The sequence below is a fragment of the Podarcis vaucheri genome (genome assembly GCF_965113315.1).
Source record: "Podarcis vaucheri genome assembly, chromosome: 14".
Lineage (NCBI taxonomy): Eukaryota > Metazoa > Chordata > Lepidosauria > Squamata > Lacertidae > Podarcis > Podarcis vaucheri.
Window position 1 is genome coordinate 4989824 of NC_138752.1, and position 20586 is coordinate 5010409.

Sequence of the window (20586 nt, forward strand, 5' to 3'; positions counted from 1 at the left end):
AGGTGTCATGATGCAGATAGCAAGTCAGCTCCCAACAATAAACTAAGCAAGAAAAAGTCTAGCCTAAATATAGCTACATTCTGAATCCTTTGTGGGATGCAAGGTTTTAACTCTCAAGACAATGGTGCAGAATTTGGAAATGTATTCTGCCACACATATAGACCCCTTCATGAATAGTCAAGCTCTAAAGTAAAGAACCATCAGAAATGGATCACACCTGGGAACATTATAGACAAAATCCACAGGCAGAAGCAATGATGCAGATGTGGAGTATTTTTCACATAAAAACTTTGTGGGTGAAATTTCTGCCACTAATATTTGGATACTTTAAATACATTTATTCTATTTTTTTACTGTTAAAGCTGGGATATATGACAAAGCATACCTCAAATAAGTCATACCCCTCAGCTTCACCCCTGTCATAGGGCCGAATGATGCCATCTTCACGAATGAGACGTGGAGGACGGAGATTTGATACTTCTTCAGTTGATTCCGCTACCCTGTCAAGTAACATTGTGAACAATGCAGATTTCCATTTTCTATGTCGTAAATTCATTTTATTTTTTTATAATTTCAGGATTAAACAGAGTCTTTGCATACTTTCCCCATGCAAGTTGACTATTACAAGAATCAGTTCAAGCTTTCAAGACAATGAAAATACTAAACAAGAAGTTGTTATTCCGATACTGAATTATCGTAAGCAACTGAGTTTTCATAAAGAAAAAAAGGGTGGCACACGTAGTGCCCTAATAATAATGCAATTCAAAGTGCTAGTTAAGCCCTGAAATGACTTGGAACCAGATTATCTAAAATATCACATTCTCTTATACAAGTCAGTACCGGTTTAAAAATTTTCAGCAGATGCTCTTCTTTCTGTCCCACCAACACCTGAACCACATATGATGGAAACTGGAAAGATGGCTTCTCAATGGTTGTTCCCAGTCCAACCCCCTGTCCCTCTTACCTCTGGATCCCCTGGAATGTGCTGCTTGCCATGTCTATGACACCTCCTGTTGGACGGGCCACAACACCAACAAGACCCTTCCCGATCCCTTTGAAGAAGCCAGCAGCACCTTCCTTTTTGGCACCTTCCAGCATAAGAATATAAAACAGAATTGCATCTTCTTGCAACAAGCTAGGTTTCAAGACTCAAAGTATACAATTCTGCTAGTTACATAATTCCTCCATAAGGAGTGTTGGTTCTCTACTTAAAATATCACTTTTTATAGAGTAATAGAATTATAGAGTTGGAAGGGACCCTGAGGGTTATTAGTCCAACTGTTTAATACTGTTAGAACTATAGTAGGTTTTATTTGAATAAAATGGCATTAAAAAATTTTACTTAGCAATTCTGAAACTATGAAATTCCCAAGTCAGAATATCAGAGCTCACCTTCTACAGGTTTCGTGACTACCCCAGTCACTCCATCGAAAACCCCCTTAAAGGAAATAGAGAGAACAGCAAGTCAAAATCAAAAAGTTACAAATTAATTTCATCCACCGTCCTCTACGTTTTATACTTTCAGTCTTTGGACCTCAGTATTCAAAACAGTCTCTCTTGGGGCAAGTTCACAAACTTGCCCAACCAGGGGTATCACGGTGATGAAATGGGCACACGCAGCCCAACATTCACAATTTACTGTTATATATTTTTAAGACATTGTCCATGATTCACACAGAAATTAATAAACACTGAAACAATATTTTCAAAGGTCAGTTGATATAGTTGACAAAGACCTATTAAGGCATAAGCACAAGTCACAAAAGGGCTCAGAAGGCCACTTATGATGTCCTAACCTTGCTGCAAGGAGGGTACTCAAAGGTTAGCTCACCCCAGACCAACTCAGGCACCACAGATAACAGATGCACTAAAACAAGAAGCCAAACACAGCACTAAATGGCAGATGATGATCAAGCAACTATGCAGCGGGAGAGTACTCCATGTCAGACCACCTACAGTAGTCTAGTTTTCTAGTCTTTGTTGTAAGCAGCTGTCTAGCTCAGCAAGAGCGGCTACACAGGTGCTTACTCATACATTTACCAAACCTTTACTGCTGCTGCTGGGTCCAAGGGCAAGAATTTGTGTCATCAAATAGCATCTACACACAGGCTAAATTGGAGGTCTGGCTAAGTTTTCAAGAGCATTGATGTCCACCATGTCTGATTCCTTGGTGAAAAATAACCCAAAGCTTCCAATTCTTTCACACTGAATATTATCAAAAAACAAGATGCACGGTATGGCTCTGATCAATAAGGCAGTTGTATTTACCCCCGTCGAAGAAGTGGAGAGGAAATTGCACTAATGCCTACAGTATGCCTCCTTGGAAAGTCTAACCAAATATTATGAGGAAGATGGAACTACTGCTGCTGCTCTCTCTTTTCCTTGACACATATCGTTGAACAAAATGTGTCATGTGATGCTATCCTTATGATGCCCAGCTCTCACCTCACTGACTGATGGAAGCAGGGAAGCAAAATTACTTCATGTCATCTTTAACAAGATGCCACAAAAAAGGTTGTGGGAACATGGATCAGAAACAGCTCTGCCTCTCAAACTTCCACTTGGAGCCCAAGTCCCTAGTATGGCTTCACACATACCCAAGCGCTGGGATGTTTAGGAACTTTTTGTCCCACATTATGAAGCCTGGCCAATAGATCAGTACCCTTCAGTGTTCAAAGCCAAATGCAACTGCATAAAATTAATACTTCAGTTTTTGCTGCTAGGGTTGGCTGCCAAAAAAAAATTTCCACTAACTAGTGTTGGAAACACAAACAACTTTGGGGAGGGGAGCCCAATGTGCATATTTCACATGGATTAGGCTCAATTTAATAGACAGAAAAAATGTATTTCAGATTTATCTATCCATTTTTACTCTCACACAGAAGTCCAGAAAATATCTAAGCATCATACTCGTAGAAAGCCTTTCCCTCCTTTGGCAAGACTGTCTCCAAAATCTTTAGGCTGACGACCCATTTCCTCTCTTCTCTTCTGCTGGTACTCTTTATCCATAGTGATAGCAGCCAGACCCTTCCCAACAGAACCAGTTATTCGAGAGACCATGCCTGCTGCTCCGCCTATCAGACAAGTAGAAGAACGTTATGGGGTTCCAAGTCCATTGCAGAAAAAGGTTGAGAACAAGATAGATGCACTGTTATGGTGATCCATTGCAATTTAAATGGTGGCTGAGTGTTGAGACCAAATCTTGAATGGGCCAATAATTTTTTTACACAGTCAGCTCTTGCATGGACATTTAGGTTGTGCATGTATAATATACTGAAAATTGTGAAGTGTTCAACATACCCACGGTGTGGCCAAGCAGACTTCTTACACCAATCACAAAACCTTCAGCAAACTCTTCAGGTCCTTGAACAGCTCCCTAATGAAGGATGAAAAAGACATTTGAGGGTTTTTTGTTTTGTTTTACACATCCACACCACTTCCACACTCCCATCATTTGTGGCTTTATGCAGCTCCAAAATGATCTTTATGACAAATACTGGACTTTTGAAAGAAGTCATGTCTGACAAAAACCATGATCACTTAAATTAGCTGCATGCCTCCTAGCTGGAATATGTGTACAGAAGCTAGATAAGGAAACATGCATTCCCACCACCCTTCTGAGTAATACCCCTCCCCACCTTCTCACTATATAGAAGGATCTGGCAACTTCTGTTTCAGTGTATCTGAAGAAGTGTGCATGCACACGAAAGCTCATACCAAGAACTAACTTAGTTGGTCTTTAAGGTGCTACTGGAAGGAATTTTTTTTATTTTGACTATGGCAGACCAACACGGCTACCTATCTGTAGATGGATGCTGTGTTCGTGATTTCTGCCTTGTCAAGCTCTACTGACACAACCCTTCCAAAAAACTGAAGTGGCCCTCATCTGCTGGTCAGGAGCAGCAGCAAAGGACTGGATTCAGTTTTACCAGGCTACACACACAGAGAGAGACACAAAATATAGTTACTGAAGCCAGTATACATATTGTTCTTTTTTCCTAACATAGTTATATTCAACACACAGGTTTTTGAAGTCGTCAGTTTACAAATCCTTTGCTACAGATCAAAATAAAAGATCAGAATGTTTCAGAAAGAAATCCAGTGAAACCAACAACCTGCAACTCCAGTGGCACAGTGACATCATACCTGGAAAGGCTCATAGAAGAAAGCTTCCACACCTTCTGACAGACCTCTGATTAAGCCAAAAGGATTACCCAGGACATCTAAACCCAGCACAAGAACATACACCTGCTTCAAGAACTAAGGTAAAAAATAAACAAACACAGAAACACAAAATAGAAATAATTAGTATTCAGCTTTTTTATAAAAAATGGATGAGAATCTATGCACGTCAAAAACAAACAATATTTAATGGTAGCTTTAACAGCAGTACTATAGTGTGAGAGTGTGGTGTGGATAGGAGGGGGTGGGTAGGAGGGGGTGTGCACACACACACAATGCAAAGAGTATGTCCTTGCTTAGGAACTACAATTTCACACTGCAATATTAATGCCTCCTGGGCAAAGAGAGTTGAGCTTCAGGCCTTATGAATGCATGTGGAAATGATGTGCTAAATCCAAAGTTCAGTTAGAAATACAGCGGAGAAAATGATGCAGAGGGCAAACAACTTACTTGATCTCTGTAATGCCCGATGACTTTCCACATTAATTCATCTCTTTTGTAAAACTGATACTTGATTTCAAAGAAAGCAAGCCTGAAAAGAAGCATCAAATCAGCATCTGAAGAATGATGTTTTCCCATTGCTAAGAATGTCTAAAACTTCTAAATACTTACAGTGTATTTTCTTCTCGTACATCATTTCATCTATAGAATAACCCTGTAAAGCTCATTGGCATTATCCCCATGTAAAAAATGCAGAGCTGAAGTTAAGAGAATGCAAGCTGCCTATGGCAGCAAATTCAAGCCTGAGATGTGACTGAGCAGGCAACACCACAGCAGGTTCTCTTAGCCACTTTTATGAGTATCCATTCTCCATTCATAAAGCCCTCTTTCTGTGGTTACTCAATACTGTTCTAATAAGTTTCCAGAAGCATGAACATGTGTAGTGACAGGGTGGTTAAAAATAATTAGTACTGCAAATGCCGAACAAGAACCCAGAAAGAGAATTTAAGAGATAAACACTTGCTTCATCCACTTACTTGAATATTAGATCATCTACATCGGTAAGAGTGGCCCCAATGCTCTTCAGTAGTAGATTCACAGAATGGATCGCTATCATTTCTCCTCTGCCCTTATCAGATGCTTCCCCACCAGAGCCCAAAGAAAGGCTCAAATGCAACTAACAAGATAGAAGTGGATATGAATTAACATTTTGGGTACCTGCTTGTCAGGTTTTACTAAATATATAGACATATGGAAGTGGCAAACATGTAGAAGTTTGAAAAATGCTTCAGAAAAAGAGCTACTAGATCTGTGACGATGTTTGTGACAACATTTTTAAGTGCTCAGTTATATTGCTAATCATTCTGTCAATCATGCTTTCTTTTCAGAAAAGAGTGTTCACAGTATACAAGAAATGTTTTATATTAAATTAGACCCACAGTTAATTTTCAGCTTGAACCACCTTCTAGATATGATGAGATAAAAAGGAGACATTTCTATGTAAATTTAGAACATTTTGAATACTCTAAATAGTCTTTATATACATGATTGACAGACGGAAAATTGGAAATCCTCTTTATTTCTTTTGCTTATCTCTCTCTCTTTTATGATTTCTAGCTCCTGTCCTCTATTCTGGGTTAATGAGGATACAAGAAGGTGATGGATGGCTCATAGATTTGTGTGGCAAGGCATCCCCCCTCCTCTTCGGTTCCTCTCAATACCAAGAATAAGACGCACTGCATTTTTGGGTGAAATCAGGCCGCAACTTTAATGCCAGCAGATATAAGAGGATTGGCATTGGGTAGATCCCATCCCTTCCGGTCCACCTGCTGGAAGATCTTGCATTTTGGGATCAACTGGAAAGGAGGGAGTCCCTGACCTACATCAAAGGGCAACTTCCCCATTGGATTGCACCTGGGGGCTGCTGTGGCCCCTCGCCCCTGCCCGGGCGTCCGAAAAGAAGCATCTCCCCTGGGTCCCTTTAACGGGAAAGCCCATTTCAGGGGAGGGGGTCAGGCCTCTCCTCCAACCAAAACTAGACCTATCTAATGCTTAAAGCACCAAATTGCTACGAAGATGGCAAAAACCAGAGGGCTGGAGCCAATTTGCCAACTGAAAAAATTCCAGCCTGGCCCCAAATATGGGAACCAGCTATGCCATAGTGGGAGGGTGGGAGATCCCAAAAATATGGCTGGAGAACAAACCACATGCCCACATAATATACTGGAGCCTGCCCCCTGGTGGGTCCCATGCTCGGTTGTGATTTGCTGATTAGGCAAATGGGACTTCCTTTGCTGCCTGGGAAACAGTCCCTAGGACTTCCCACTTTGCATCCTGGCGTGAGGGGGAATGCCAGCCCGCAATGGCACCCACCAGAGAGGATGAGCGGACATTTCATTTTCACCTGATAAAAATAAACTGCACTAGTCTGCCTGGGAACTATTAAACCTGCTTTGACCTATCAGTTGTGGGCACTTCATTTTTGTTTGGGGGGGGCTGAGCCAAGTGGAGCGGAAAGGAGCAATGCACACTGGAAAGACAAATGGAAGACAAGATTGTGCTATGCACCGATGCCTATAGTCAAATACTTAAGCTACAGTACTGTATCAACTTCCTGACAAGAAAGCCCCATTGACATTTGAGTAAATAGGATTCTGCTTAGTGTCATGGGTGCTGGTCATAAGAAAGACCCTAAGCAAGAACATTTTAAAGATATTCCCTCTACAGGTAAAGCATGCAAAGTATCTGCAGAGTGACTAAAGAGATGCATGGCTTTGTTGCAAGAATGAGTCAAAAGTATAAATAATATCGTAGTCCTAAATTAATGTGGTTTAGTGGGCAAGTTTGCACCATAGGTTAAGAAACTTAAGAAGTAGCATCAGTGAGAAACATGATTTAAGCCAGCCTTTTCTCTTCACTGATTTAAATAAATAAATAAACCCAAAACCATCACTATCACTTAAGGCAGGTTCCACATATTACTTTGAAGGAACCCAAGAGCATTTTTCTTCCATCTACTTAGCTAGTTAATGAAGAGAGAAATTAAAATTTGTCACAGATGGAAACACAGCAAGACTGCACCCAAGATGCTGTGCCGTCCTCTCGCTACTGAGCAAGCTGTGAGGCTGCCAATCTGTGAAATGAGAATGGCGATAATAAGCACAAGCTTCAGTGAGGACTGTTCTGTCAGGCGGTGCCCATTGAATACAATATTTACACTACTGTTAGTCAGCAAATGTACAAAATAACAAATATTGCGGTCATGTGACTTGAGTATATATTGCAGTATCACTTTATCCAACACCATTTTATTCTTAACCTTATCCTAATATTACATAATACAGTGGTGCCTCGCAAGACGAAATTAATTCGTTCCGCAAGTCTCTTCGTCTTGCGAGTTTTTCGTCTTGCGATGCACGGTTTCCCATAGGAATGCATTGAAAATCAATTAATGCGTTCCTAGGGAAACCGCCTTCAGACCAGTTCCGGGGACAGTCTGTCCCCGGACCTCTTCTGAAGGCTGGGGGGGGGACAAGGGCTTTTCTTCCCATCCCCAGCATTTTAAAAAACCCCGGGACAGCGGAGGACTTCTCCGCTGTCCGGGCGATCTTAAAATGCTGGCGGGCGGCATTTTAAAATCGCCCCGGGACAGCGGAGGACTTCTCCACTGTCCGGGGCGATTTAAAAGCCCCTGGGAAGGCAGGCAGGGGGGACAAAGACTTTTGCCCCCCGCCAGCCTTCAGAAGAGGTCCTGGACCTCTTCTGAAGGCGGGCAGGGGGCGAAAGTCTTTGCTCCCCCCCGCCTGCCTTCAAAAGCCCTCCGGGACAGGCAGGCAGGGGGGAGCAAAGACTTTTGCCCCCTGCCCGCCTTCAGAAGGTGTTCCCGCCCCGCCGCCCGGCTTCGGAGCATCGTTCCGAAGCCGGGCGGCGGGGGCAGGCTTCTCCCCGCCGCCCCTTGCTTCAAAAGAGGTCCGGGGACAGCGGGAAGCTTCCCGCTGTCCCCGGACCTGGGGCTGCAGGGAGAAGATCGCTTCTTCCCCGCTGTCCCCGGACTTCTTTTGAAGCAAGGGGCGGCGTGGAGAAGCGATCTCCGCGCAGCCCCTTGCTTCAAAAGAAGTCCGGGGACAGCGGGGGGGGGGGGGGAGATCGCTTCTTCCCCGCTGTCCCCGGACTTCTTTTGAAGCAAGGGGCGGCGTGGAGAAGCGATCTCCGCGCAGCCCCCTGCTTCAAAAGAAGTCCGGGGACAGCGGGGGGAGAAGATCGCTTCTTCCCCGCTGTCCCCGGACCTCTTTTGAAGCAAGGGGCGGCGTGGAGAAGCGATCTCCCCGCAGCCCCTTGCTTCAAAAGAAGTCCGGGGACAGCGGGGGGAGAAGATCGCTTCTTCCCCGCTGTCCCCGGACCTCTTTTGAAGCAAGGGGCGGCGTGGAGAAGCGATCTCCGCGCAGTCCCTTGCTTCAAAAGAAGTCCGGGGACAGCGGGGGGAGAAGATCGCTTCTTCCCCGCTGTCCCCGGACCTCTTTTGAAGCAAGGGGCGGCGTGGAGAAGCGATCTCCGCGCAGCCCCCTGCTTCAAAAGAAGTCCGGGGACAGCGGGGGGAGAAGATCGCTTCTTCCCCGCTGTCCCCGGACCTCTTTTGAAGCAAGGGGCGGCGTGGAGAAGCGATCTCCCCGCAGCCCCTTGCTTCAAAAGAAGTCCGGGGACAGCGGGGGGAGAAGATCGCTTCTTCCCCGCTGTCCCCGGACCTCTTTTGAAGCAAGGGGCGGCGTGGAGAAGCGATCTCCACGCAGCCCCTTGCTTCAAAAGAAGTCCGGGGACAGCGGGGGGAGAAGATCGCTTCTTCCCCGCTGTCCCCAGACCTCTTTTGAAGCAAGGGGCTGCGGGGAGATCGCTTCTCCACGCCGCCCCTTGCTTCAAAAGAGGTCCGGGGACAGCGGGAAGACCCGCTGTCCCCGGAGCTTGCGGGGCAAGCTTCGTTTTGCGAAGCAAGCCCATAGGGAAATTCGTCTTGCGAGGCAACTCGAAAACGAAAAAACCTTTCGTTTTGTGAGTTTTTCGTCTCGCGAGGCGTTCGTCTTGCGGGGTACCACTGTATAACAATCTTGATTTTTGTGTTGCCAAGCCACAGTCCTTTCAAACATACCTTCAGAGGAGAAATATGGAAGTGCTCAAAGAAGCTGAGGGTGGATATATCAGTCAAGGATGACTCCATCAACTGTGTGTTAAGAGCATCAATATCCTTTTGTATCAACTTTGTCTGTTAAAATAGCAATAATTTTAATTGAAATCCTCAATTAGGTTCAGACTTGAACAGCAGGCGCTACACAAACTGATGAAACATTTCTATATTTGGGGTGCCTCGAGACTCTGTCCTCCCCCCCCCCCGTATGAAACTGCTGGGAGGTATGAATCAGGGGGTTTGAGCTGGGTGTTCCCCAGTATGCGGCTGATGCCCAGCTCTACCTCTTGTTTAAATCAGAGCCAGTGAAGGTGGTGAATGTCCTGTGTGAGTGGTTCTGTCTGGAGGTGGTTGGGGGTGAATGGTGGCTAACGGACTGAGATTGAATCCAACAAGACAGAAGTACTGTTTAAGGTGGGCAGGTGTGGGGGATTCGCTGGTCCTGAATGAGGTAACTGTGCCCTTAAAGGATCAGGTGAACAGCCTGGGAGTCATTTTGGACTCACAGCAGTCCCTGGAGGCACAAGTCACTTCTGTGTCCAGGGCAGCTGTCTACCAGCTCCATCTGGTACGTATGCTGAGACCCTATCTGCCTGCGGACTGTCTCGCCAGAGTGGTGCATGCTCTAGTTATCTCCCGCTTGGACTACTGCAATGCGCTCTACGTGGGGCTACCTTTGAAGATGACTTGGAAACTACAACTAACCCAGAACACAGCTGCCAGACTATGTAACACCAGTCCTGAAAGACCTACATTGGCTCTCAGTACGTTTCCAAGCACAATTCAAAGTGCTGGTGCTGACCTTTAAAGCCCTAAATGGCCTTGGTGTCTCCATCCCCATCATTCAGCCCAGACACTGAGATCCAGCTCCAAGGGCCTTCTGCTGGTTCCCTCACTGAAAAAAGTGTCGTTGCAAGGAACCAAGGAGAGGCCCTTCGCAGTAGTTTTGTGTGGAGTGCCCTACCTGGGTGGATGGAGCAGCCAAGTAATTTCGTTGTCCCCGAGAGGGGGCAATGACAATAAAGATATTATTATTATTATTATTATTATTATTATTATTATTATTATTATTAGTTGTGCCCGCCCATCAGATGTCAAGGAAATAATCAACTATCTTACTTTTAGAAGGCATCAGAAGGCAGTCCTGTTCAGGGAAGTTTTTAATGTTTGATGCTGTATTGTGTTTTAATTTGCTGGAAGCTGCCCTGAGTGGCTGGGGTAACCCAGTCAGATGGGCAGCATATTATTATATTATATTATATTATATTATATTATATTATATTATATTATAATTATATATTATATTATATTATAATTATATTATTACATTATATGCTTGTCTTGATACAATTTGTTCTCATTTCAAGTAACATTACCTATCACAGGAAATTACAGTATTTGTTCCAATTACCTCCTTTAAAAACTGCCTTCTACGCATTTTTCAATACACTGGTTTGAAAATATTATTTCGATGAAAATTCAGCAAGTAGACGCTCAACTCTCTGCAATAATTAAAAAATTGCAGCCCCATTCGAACATCATTATTACTATTAATATTTATTAAATTTATGGCCTGCCCGTCTGCTGGACTGCTCAGCTGGTTAGAGCATGGTGCTGATAATGCCAGGGTTGCAGGTTCAATCCCTGTAAGGGACAGCTGCATAGTCCTGCTTGCAGGGGGTTGGACTAGATGATCCTCAGGGTCCCTTCCAACTCTATGATTCTATGGAAACATTCTCTATACCCTTAGGAGCCCAGGATGGCATCACGGTAAACAACAGTTAATCGTTTACTGTGACCAGAACTTTCAGGGCTGTTTGTCACATTATCATAGCAACAGGCCACCCATATGCCAAATCCATGACACACCAAGATCAGCTTGTAAGAACATTTTTCTGGGACAGCACTTAAAAGCCACAGGCAACTTTTGGAAATCTGATGCCTAGTAAACTCATCCCAAACTTGTTTTGTGTACTAACACTATACACAAAACAGAGTTTCCAGAAATTACTAAAAATATTACACAGTTGTCCAGATCTTGTTTAGTTATATTCCCCCCCCCCCATGTTGCTAATTACTGTCTTGAAAATAAATAATTTTCTCTAGTCATTTCTATGGTCAGATCTAGCATTAGTATTCTTCTGTGCTTTCATAGACTGGCATGTTTTAAAAAACAGATTTTCAGCTCAACATATGAGATGTCCCAAGCAGACCTTACCCTTTGTTTTTCAGCTTCTGGGTCTGTAGATGGAGTGAAGAGTCCAATAACAGCTCCTAAGAATCCCTGATCTATTTTCAAAGCCATTTCCTGGATTAGAACCATGAAATACCTGAGGAAAAGGAAAATACAAGTAACTGACAACACAGCTTCCGTGAGGCTAACTGCCCTTTTTGTGGTTAATATTTAATTTCAAAGCAAGTTAAATACTGGACCATTTCTGCTTATGCAGCTACCTGTGATGCACCTGCAATGCCAGAGTTCCTTGAAGAGTAAACAATAAAGTGGTGGAAAACTTGTGGGTAATTCCACAGGCTTGTGGTTGGCTCCTCTCAACAGATTTGGCCCAAACCCACAGATGGTCCATGCCATGCCATATACCATTTCATTCAAAGTACTTTTATTGAAACCATTCACAGTCCCAATGAAGATGGGGCTAGACTAAAATATTTTATTAAGCAATTCCAGTTTAAATAATCTGTGGGTTTGACTGTATATGCAGAAAGCTTCTACCCTCAATTAAAGCTAAATGTTTTGGGCCATTCTAGTCCTCTAGAGGAAATTTTGCATGTGGGAAATATATTTTTTGAAACATGAAATCACTCTAGTTCAGAGGTGGGGAACTAGCTGTGGCCAACTGGCCTAATCCTAGGCTCTTCCTATCGTCACGGGCCTGTCAGTCACCTGGCATCACTATGACAACAGGTGATCCATTTTTCCTTTATAGCACAGCGAATCCAAGCCATGTGAGACTTGAATTTACTGCTCATCAGCTGATAGGCAGGGACTTGGAAACCAGCTTTGAGTTCCCCACTGATAATTTTGTAGCACAGAGGGTCCCAACAGGCTTGCTCTCACCGCCAATCAGCTAACCAGTAGTGACAGCAAACCTCCCCTGCCAATGAAAAATAAGAAGCATGCTTTCAGGCTCCCAGTTTTGCATGGGCATTTGCATCTCTTCCTGCCCCAGACCTGCCCCTCAGATGTGACATCAGGTGTGAAGCAGGTGGGCACGGCTTGGGGGAAGGGGTCTTGCAGGCCAAGCTGGACCTAATTAAGACTGTGGGCCAGAGGTTTCCAACCCCTGCTCTAGCTTAATTTGGTCCTTTCTCCGATCCTTAAGAATTAAGAATTTATTTAGGAGTGAGATTCACATGGCTTATGTTTCAAAAACCTTTAAGTATATTTTACTTACTTGAACTGCAACACTTTACTGTACTCATTAAATCTAATGATGATACTAACATCAATGAATGGCCGTGGTTCTAAGGAAAAATAAGAGGTGAAATGAATACCTGTTTAATAAGTGGCTGACTCTTGCTGCATCTAGAATGTTAAAAATATTATTACCTGAATCCAATGCGATGGATTTTGGAGGAGCTACAGGATGAAATACAACAGGGAACATTGAACCAGGCAACTGGTTATCGACCTTCAAGGGAGTAACAAACCAATATATAAGAAGCCAATATATGATAAACATTAATCAAGACTATTATTTTAGCAGAGTACAGACAGATTTAATGTTATGTGCGGGTTATATTCCTGGCTACTGCACATATATTGTTTTTTCTTATTTTTTCAAGCTTTTAGAAATATAGCTTTTTTTAAAAAAAACCTCTCTGCAACCTCCTCCACTCTCTCCACACTCCACCGACTCTCCAAACACACTCTAATACACTTCCAATGGCTGATGTGATTGTCTGTCATTCTTTCCTGCTCTTCCACCCCATTTTTTCTCCCCACTCTGCATTTATTTATTTTCTGACGATCCGCATGACACTACAATCATGTAGGTCAAATCAACATAAAATGCAATCTACCTGTAATCATACAATGTCTACTCAGAAATGTGCCCCATTAAGTTCAATGGGGCTTCCTCCCAGGTAAGTTGGCACAGGATTTCACTTTCAAGCTCCTTTAGCTTAGCTACACACACAAAAACAAAGTCAGCACCTAAAAAATCTTATCTTTGCTAAATAAAATAATAATTAAGAACTAAGATTATTGTTGCAGGGTTTTGGCTCTTAATTTTTACAAAACGTACAGAATGTTTTGTGCTTAAACGAAGTATAGTTTTAAAATTCTTGTGAATAATTAACTAGATGACGAATCATTTAGTGACCCACAGTCTTTCCAAGAACAACTGTGGTTCCAGAGAACCGTTATACAGTCCATGACTACCATCTTTAAGATTCCAGTTTCCTTGACCAGAGTTACTGCTATCCCTCATAACACCAAGGTTTTCTAAATAAATAAATAAATAAATCAAAGATTTGTACCTGAAGCCAGTATAACTGGGCCCGTAAGCTTTGTTGGTGAGGTGACTGTTTGAATTCAATCTGTATGCCGGATAAGAAATCTCGCTTTATGCTACATTTGATTGGAAGGCGCATTTCCATTGGCATCTTGTTGAAGTTAACCTGAAAAACACGCATATACATTTAACCCCCGTTCTTTACAACCCCTCAATTTCACGCTGTTGGGATGGAGAGGTATTTCGTCTAGGATCCTAGATGCCTTTTTGGGATGGGTTTGGCCCAGTAAGAGCCCCTTTGAACAGCAGAGTGTTTCCAGACCCTTATGCAGGGAAGGGCAGAACATTATTTCAGTGACCTTACAGACCACCAAATTGTTTGGGATAGGCAAGGACTGTTGTCACGTTCAAGGTGCTTGGCAGCTTTCAAAACTGTCACCAGCAGGTTAGTAGCAAACATGCTAGTTCCTAAGTTGTTTCTCATTCCCCTCCCCAAGCCCAACTGTGCAGCTTTCACCCAGGCCTGGGGCTTACACGTTCAAACTTAATAGCCTGCCTTGGCAGCAGCTGCTATTAATCTCATCCCTCTCTATCTCCTCTCTTTGGCAATAAACCCAGCTCAAGCAAAGAAATATCATGTAGTTGGACCACTAAAAACTGTTGTCAGTTGCTGCCATTTTTGCCTAGGGAGGCTAGTCAAGTGGAAGCATGGAAGATTTCCAGACTTGGCTGAGACCCAACCTCCAACTCCTCTAAGTTGCTCCTGACAAACCTATTCAGGCAAGAACAGCAAGGGTGGGCAGCAGCCATTAGGGGCTGCCCTGAGGAGTGCAGACCACTGAGGTGACAGAGGAAATATCCCTGGATCTCCCCTGCAATCTTTCCCAGCTTCATGATCTACTTAACCCAAGCCGACATGAGGGAAGACCTAGGTGTCACGAGGAGCATGGAGGGCAGCAGCTCCCAGAGGACACTGCAGATATTCCATGAGAAGGTTCTGGAATGCCTTCTGGGTGATTAAAAAAAGATATGGCAAGAAACTTTTGTTACCCACTTGACTCACCAAATGGGAAAGTGACAGTGGATGGAGCAAGACATTGGTTCAGCTACCAAGGAGCTGGGTAACACTGACAGGACAGTGGCAGCTGCCTTTCTACCTCAACAGGAGGCTCTCAAGGAGACGCCCCTTGTTTTGCTCATTAAGTCTGTTTGTCTCATGCTTTTCCCATAACTAGAGTCACTTGGCTACGCTATGCTGAACAGTGTTACATCTGCCTTTGCTTGCTTGTCCATACTGTATCCAGTGGTGGAGGAAGCCGTTACAGCACCCAGAGTGGCAGGGTGATCGACGCAATCCTTGGGGGGGGGGTCCAATCGCAGTGCAGCGGTGCGATCCTCCCAGCGGGGGCCAATCACAGTGCGGTGGTGTGATCCTCCCGGCAGGGCCAATCACAGCATGGCAGCGTGATCCTCCTGGCAGGGGCCGATCGCAGCGTGGTGGTGGTGTGATCTTCCAGGTGGGGGCGGATTGCGGTGTGGCGGCGCGATCCACCCAGGGAGGATTTTGTCTCCCCTCCTGGGATGGCACCCGGAGCGTACTGCTCCCCCCGCACCCCCCTTCCTACTCCCCTGACTGTATCTCCTCTATTTTGCCGTGCTCAGATACCTTGTGTTTCTCTGCATACACATGCAGGATAGTTCTTAAGCATTATGGCTTCCTAGGTCTATATACAAGAAAGTAAGGAGCAATGGTGCCAGTCTGCATTCTCAAAATTATCTGACAGGGATTCAGAGATCAGCTTTTTGTTGAGTTGTTCAAAGCCTCGATATTCTCCAACTAACATTTATGAACAGAAGACTTTTGCAAAATGTCTTATTGTGCTCAGTAGCATAAATGCAACATGTACGTGATACCACAGCATACCTCAAAATTGTTGTCTATTTTAATCCAATCAGAAGCTTCCACACCTCGCACAGAAATATGTTTCTGATATGCCTGTTCCAAGAGGCGTATTTGCTTTTGGTTAAATGGTTTCCACCTCTGCTTTGGTTTTAATTCCCAGACAATGCCTGAACTGAAAAATAAATACATTGGTGATTAAGTTAAACCTTTACTTTTAAAAAACTAGAAACAATCCACAGCACTGTATTTTAACTAATCCAAATTTCTTAAGCTTTACATGGTTGAAGGAGCAGTGCTTAGACGAATATTTGTTTTAGGAAAATGAGAAGCGATTTTGCTCTGATTTTCAAAACAGAACTTCTGTGAATTAACAGGCAGCCAGCTATTATTTATGAACAGTACCTGGTGATTCCTATGTAAGAAATTTCCTGTTTGTTTTCGTTGTTGACTAGTGAAAGCCCAACACTGTGAAGAGCAACATTTATTTCTTGATCCGGTTGCTCCATCTCCTCTGCTTGCCGGGCTTTAGAAACCAAGGCAACATCATCTGTGAAAAGCAGCACCCTTTGGCGTCCATCCAAGAAAGAGACCCAATGGATCTGGGTATTGGAGTTGTAAGGAAACTGACCACACTCATCCTGGATTGGCAGGAAGGAAAAGAAGAGGCTGTATAACACAAAATGAACCTACTAATGTAACACTGGGCACACCTTTGTCATTTTTAAAGCAAAATTAATTTGTATTAGCTTGTAGCAAGTGCAAGCAATGCAAACAAAATGAACACTGCTGTGTTGTGTTATAAATGGTATGTGAAGTGCAAGCCTTCTACAAGCTAGGGTTGTCTACATAATTACATTGACTTTAAAATTTGAAAGTTAAAGAAGAAACAGAATTGTCATAATATATTGAAAGGTACCAATGATGCATAGAAGTGCAGAAACAGTTTTGAGTTGAGGGGCATTATTGATTGTTATAGAAATGGTTTCCCATGGAGTTCAGACTTGACCGATTTTTCTTTCGACACCAAATACCTTAAGAAGATCATGTTCTCCGGAGTTTTGTGCATACACCCAAGTTAATTTTCTTATTCCAGTGGGATCTGCCCAGGCAAACAGCCTCATTCCCCTTGGCTTCAGTTCCATCTCTTCCTGTAAACCACTGCACGGATAAAATAGAAACACAACGTTAGTTATGGATGAACAAAAGTGCAACTGAATTCAGATTAAAAATATTATACATCCTATAGCAAAGCACCTCTCTCAAAAGATGGAAGAAAGCTCTTTCACATACCTCTGCTTGTATTTAAGAGAAGCCCATGGAGTATGATTTATGATCAAAGCAGGTGCCGCTCCCTCATGATAATCTGAGAAGTTAATAACTGTAGAATGATCAGACACGTTCACGTCTACCAGGATCCCTGAGCTCTGTTGAAAATAAAATACAGTAGTACCTTGGGTTAAGTACTTAATTCGTTTCGGAGGTCCGTACTTAACCTGAAACTGTTCTTAACCTGAAGCACCACTTTAGCTAATGGGGCCTCCTGCTGCCACTGCGCCGCCGGAGCACGATTTCTGTTCTCATCCTGAAGCAAAGTTCTTAACCTGAAGCACTATTTCTGGGTTAACAGAGTCTGTTACCTGAAGCGTATGTAACCCCAGGTACCACTGTAAATGGATATGGTACTAAAAGCTATGGTTTGATATCCACATAGCCTAATTCAAGCTTCACCGTACCTTTTAGCCTTTATACTTCTAGCAAGTAGTTCACAGTAGCAACAAACAGCTGCTGGTCAACCAGACAACTCTGGCTCTTACAATGGGGCTCACACGAGAGTCCAGATGAGGTAACCCAAAATGAATGGAGCGTGAGAGTTCTGTCTCTTCCCTTCTCAAAGCTGCTAGCAGCTTCTTGCCGGTAGTCCAAGCTGGAAGCTACACTTCTAATGCATCCAATTTTAGCTTTACCACATTTGATCCAGCAACCAATATTATTCCTGCTCCTGGGAATAACCAGAAACCACGCAGCACCAATGGCTATAAACTTTAACCTCCCTTTTTACTAGCTAACCATAACATCATGGCTGCTTTATCCAAAGGAACCTGAGATTTACAGAACAGGCCCTGAACATGGATCTTGTAGCTTCTGGAAATTAAACTGTGTGGCTATGTAGAGTGAGGTCATCTCAGTAATAGCATTATAGCTTCAAACAAGTTATGCAGGAAAGCCCACCAAGGTACCAATTTTAAGTCGCTTGTGAAAACATTTCTGTTCTTTTAAACGTTTAGATAGCACCAGGTGGGTGGATCAACTACTTTTGTGGTCTTTAAGCATTTAGATCAGCCTTGCATTTTAAAACCTTCATGGTAGCCATGTGATAAGGAATTTCATGCAGGCGAGTGGCCAGGCAGAAGAGGGCCAGGCAGAAGAGGGATAAAGTGCTTCATCCCATCTCTGCTCGCAGCATAGAAATGCAGTGGGGGCTGCTAGAAGAGAGACAAAGCTCTCTGTGCCTCCTGTCACTCCAACCCTGATCCCCAGCAGACTAGTAAAGATAGTTTCAAGCTAGTAGCTTTTGTGCGTTTATTTGCAAGTTTGGTTTATATGTCTTTTTAAAAACAAATATTGTTCATGACCATGTTTTAAAGTAAGCACAACAGGGAATAAAAAAATGCCATATTCTCACCAGTTCTTCTAGACTCAACAGAGTCCCATTGTCCTGTCTGCTGAAAAAGAATGGTTTGGTCACACGGTCGCAGCCAATCACTCTGATGCACAGTTTTCCAGACAAATTTTCTGGCCAGAATGGAAGACACTAGTGGGCAAAATAAAAGGTTTCTGCTTAAATTCGGCAATATGTCCAACAAAAGACATCTAAAACAGAAGTACAGCAACCATTTTAAAGGAACCATTACTGATGAGATTTGCAACCAGTGTTAGAAACTGAGATCTGAAAGCTAGGAGCTAAATGGCACCTTAAACCCAGGTTATGGGCACAACAATGGAATGTCTAGGCACACTTTTTAAATAACAAAAATACAAAGCTAAAAATGAATGAACTGCAGCTAAAATATTATGTTCATTTTTCACATGATCTACTCCTTCCCCTGCCCACCCCCTAATATTCTTCCTTTTATTTGTTATTATTTTACCAAAGTAATAATAATAAACAAATAAAAATAAATAAATATGTATACCCCACCCCCAAGACTCTTCCATTGTAACTATCTATTTTAACAGCCTCGGCCTTGTATACCTGAAGGAGCGTGTCCACCCCCGTTGTTCGGCCCGGACACTGAGGTCCAGCGTCGAGGGCTTCTCGTGGTTCCCTCAAGGCGAGAAGCTAAGCTACAGGGAACCAGGCAGAGGGCCTTCTCAGCAGTGGAATGCCCTCCCATCAGATGTCAGAGATAAACAACTACTTGACATTTAGAAGACATCTGAAGGCAGCCCTGTTTAGGGAAGCTTTTAATGTGTGACATTTTAATGTATTTTTAATCTTTGTTGGAAGCTGTCCACAGTGGCTGGGGAAACCCAGCCAGATGGGTGGGGTACAAATAATATATTATTATTATTATTATTATTATTATTATTATTATTATTATTATTATTATTATTATTATTATTATCCAACCTCCCAAAACTTCAACACCTCTTGCAATGGTCTGATCCCTTTCCATTCTAACAGTAGAAATTCCACAAATACCTTCCATATCTGCTCAAAATCCCACACCTCTTTATATCGTTCTTCCATTTTATATTCACCTTGCCCCTTCCACTTCCTAACTATAATAATTTGTGTAGCCATCAATAATTTTGTGAGCAAGTCCTTCATAGCCTGCAAACCTTCCACCCCCTCGTAAATTGATAAGAATGCTACCTCTGGTCACCTTTAACCCAGTGATTTCTGTTATCTCCTTAAACACCCTTTGCCAAAAAATTGTACATATTTACACCCCCACCACATGTGAACATAAGTCCCAGTTTCCTGGCATCTCCTCCAACATAACACTGAATATTCCTTATTTGATTTAATCTAACTGGTGTTAAATACCGTCTCCATACTAACTTATAATGTATTTTATCCTTATAAACAAGATTTTCAAAGTGTGTTTCTCCTGTATTTATCTGCCCTGTTGTGTCCTTTTCCCGCACCTCTTTTAACTGATCTTGTTGATCCTCCATTTCTACTAATATTTTATAAATTTCACTGGTTTCCCCTTTTATAACTATATTTTCTTCTTTATCTCTCCTTTTTATAATCATTTTTTTGAATTTTGTATATTCTTTGCATTTCTTGTTTTCCCTTAACCACTTCTTACTAATAAAAACTATTATAAAAAAAAACACTTCTTTGTCCATTGCTCCAGTTGTATCCAGTTAAACCAAGTTATTTTGCTTCCTGTTAGAGGTTCTCTTATTTGTTATTTGCTTCTCATTTTCTCCACACAATCCTTTATTTTAAATATTGTCTTCTCTTTCTTTTTTTCTTTTTAAATTTTCCTTTTTGAAATTTACTGGGAAGTCTTCTATCATCACCACTGGTTAGTGGAGAATTGACTGGTATCAATTTTCTTTATATTTTGCCCATATCTCAGTGATGATTCTCCTTGTTCTGTTATCCCGTTTAAGATACATCTTAACTGATTTGCTATATAATATATGTTGGAGAGGCCCAATCCACCTGTTTTCTGGGGTTTACACCATCATCTTTTCTTAATTCTAGGTTTCTTATCTCCATTACAAAATTTATTAATCATACTTTACCAACCCTTTATCTGTCTCCAATATTTTAACTGGTAAGATTCTAAATAATAAAAAATTCTAGACAAAAACTTCATTTTAATTATTGCTATTCTTCCAAATCATGAAAGCTTAAATTTCTTATATTCCTCCAGCTTTTCCTTAATTTC

General features: G+C 42.6%; 1 protein-coding gene across 5 annotated transcripts in view; it reads right to left on the reverse strand.

Moving 5' to 3' along the window:
- Nucleotides 1-20586, reverse strand: part of VPS13C (vacuolar protein sorting 13 homolog C) — a 127410-nt gene that overhangs the window by 8733 nt on the left and 98091 nt on the right. For all 5 annotated transcript variants that reach the window (XM_082197992.1, XM_082197991.1, XM_082197990.1 and 2 more), the window contains 18 exons: nucleotides 18360-18488; nucleotides 16967-17100; nucleotides 16708-16834; nucleotides 16079-16314; nucleotides 15698-15848; nucleotides 13799-13939; nucleotides 12867-12948; nucleotides 12712-12781; nucleotides 11517-11628; nucleotides 9263-9376; nucleotides 5160-5299; nucleotides 4633-4714; nucleotides 4147-4260; nucleotides 3301-3376; nucleotides 2911-3074; nucleotides 1393-1438; nucleotides 965-1088; nucleotides 386-500 (listed from right to left, as the gene is read on the reverse strand). In XM_082197992.1, the coding sequence (XP_082054118.1) occupies nucleotides 386-500; nucleotides 965-1088; nucleotides 1393-1438; nucleotides 2911-3074; nucleotides 3301-3376; nucleotides 4147-4260; nucleotides 4633-4714; nucleotides 5160-5299; nucleotides 9263-9376; nucleotides 11517-11628; nucleotides 12712-12781; nucleotides 12867-12948; nucleotides 13799-13939; nucleotides 15698-15848; nucleotides 16079-16314; nucleotides 16708-16834; nucleotides 16967-17100; nucleotides 18360-18488 (2157 nt within the window). The remainder of the gene's footprint in view (nucleotides 1-385; nucleotides 501-964; nucleotides 1089-1392; nucleotides 1439-2910; nucleotides 3075-3300; nucleotides 3377-4146; nucleotides 4261-4632; nucleotides 4715-5159; nucleotides 5300-9262; nucleotides 9377-11516; nucleotides 11629-12711; nucleotides 12782-12866; nucleotides 12949-13798; nucleotides 13940-15697; nucleotides 15849-16078; nucleotides 16315-16707; nucleotides 16835-16966; nucleotides 17101-18359; nucleotides 18489-20586) is intronic.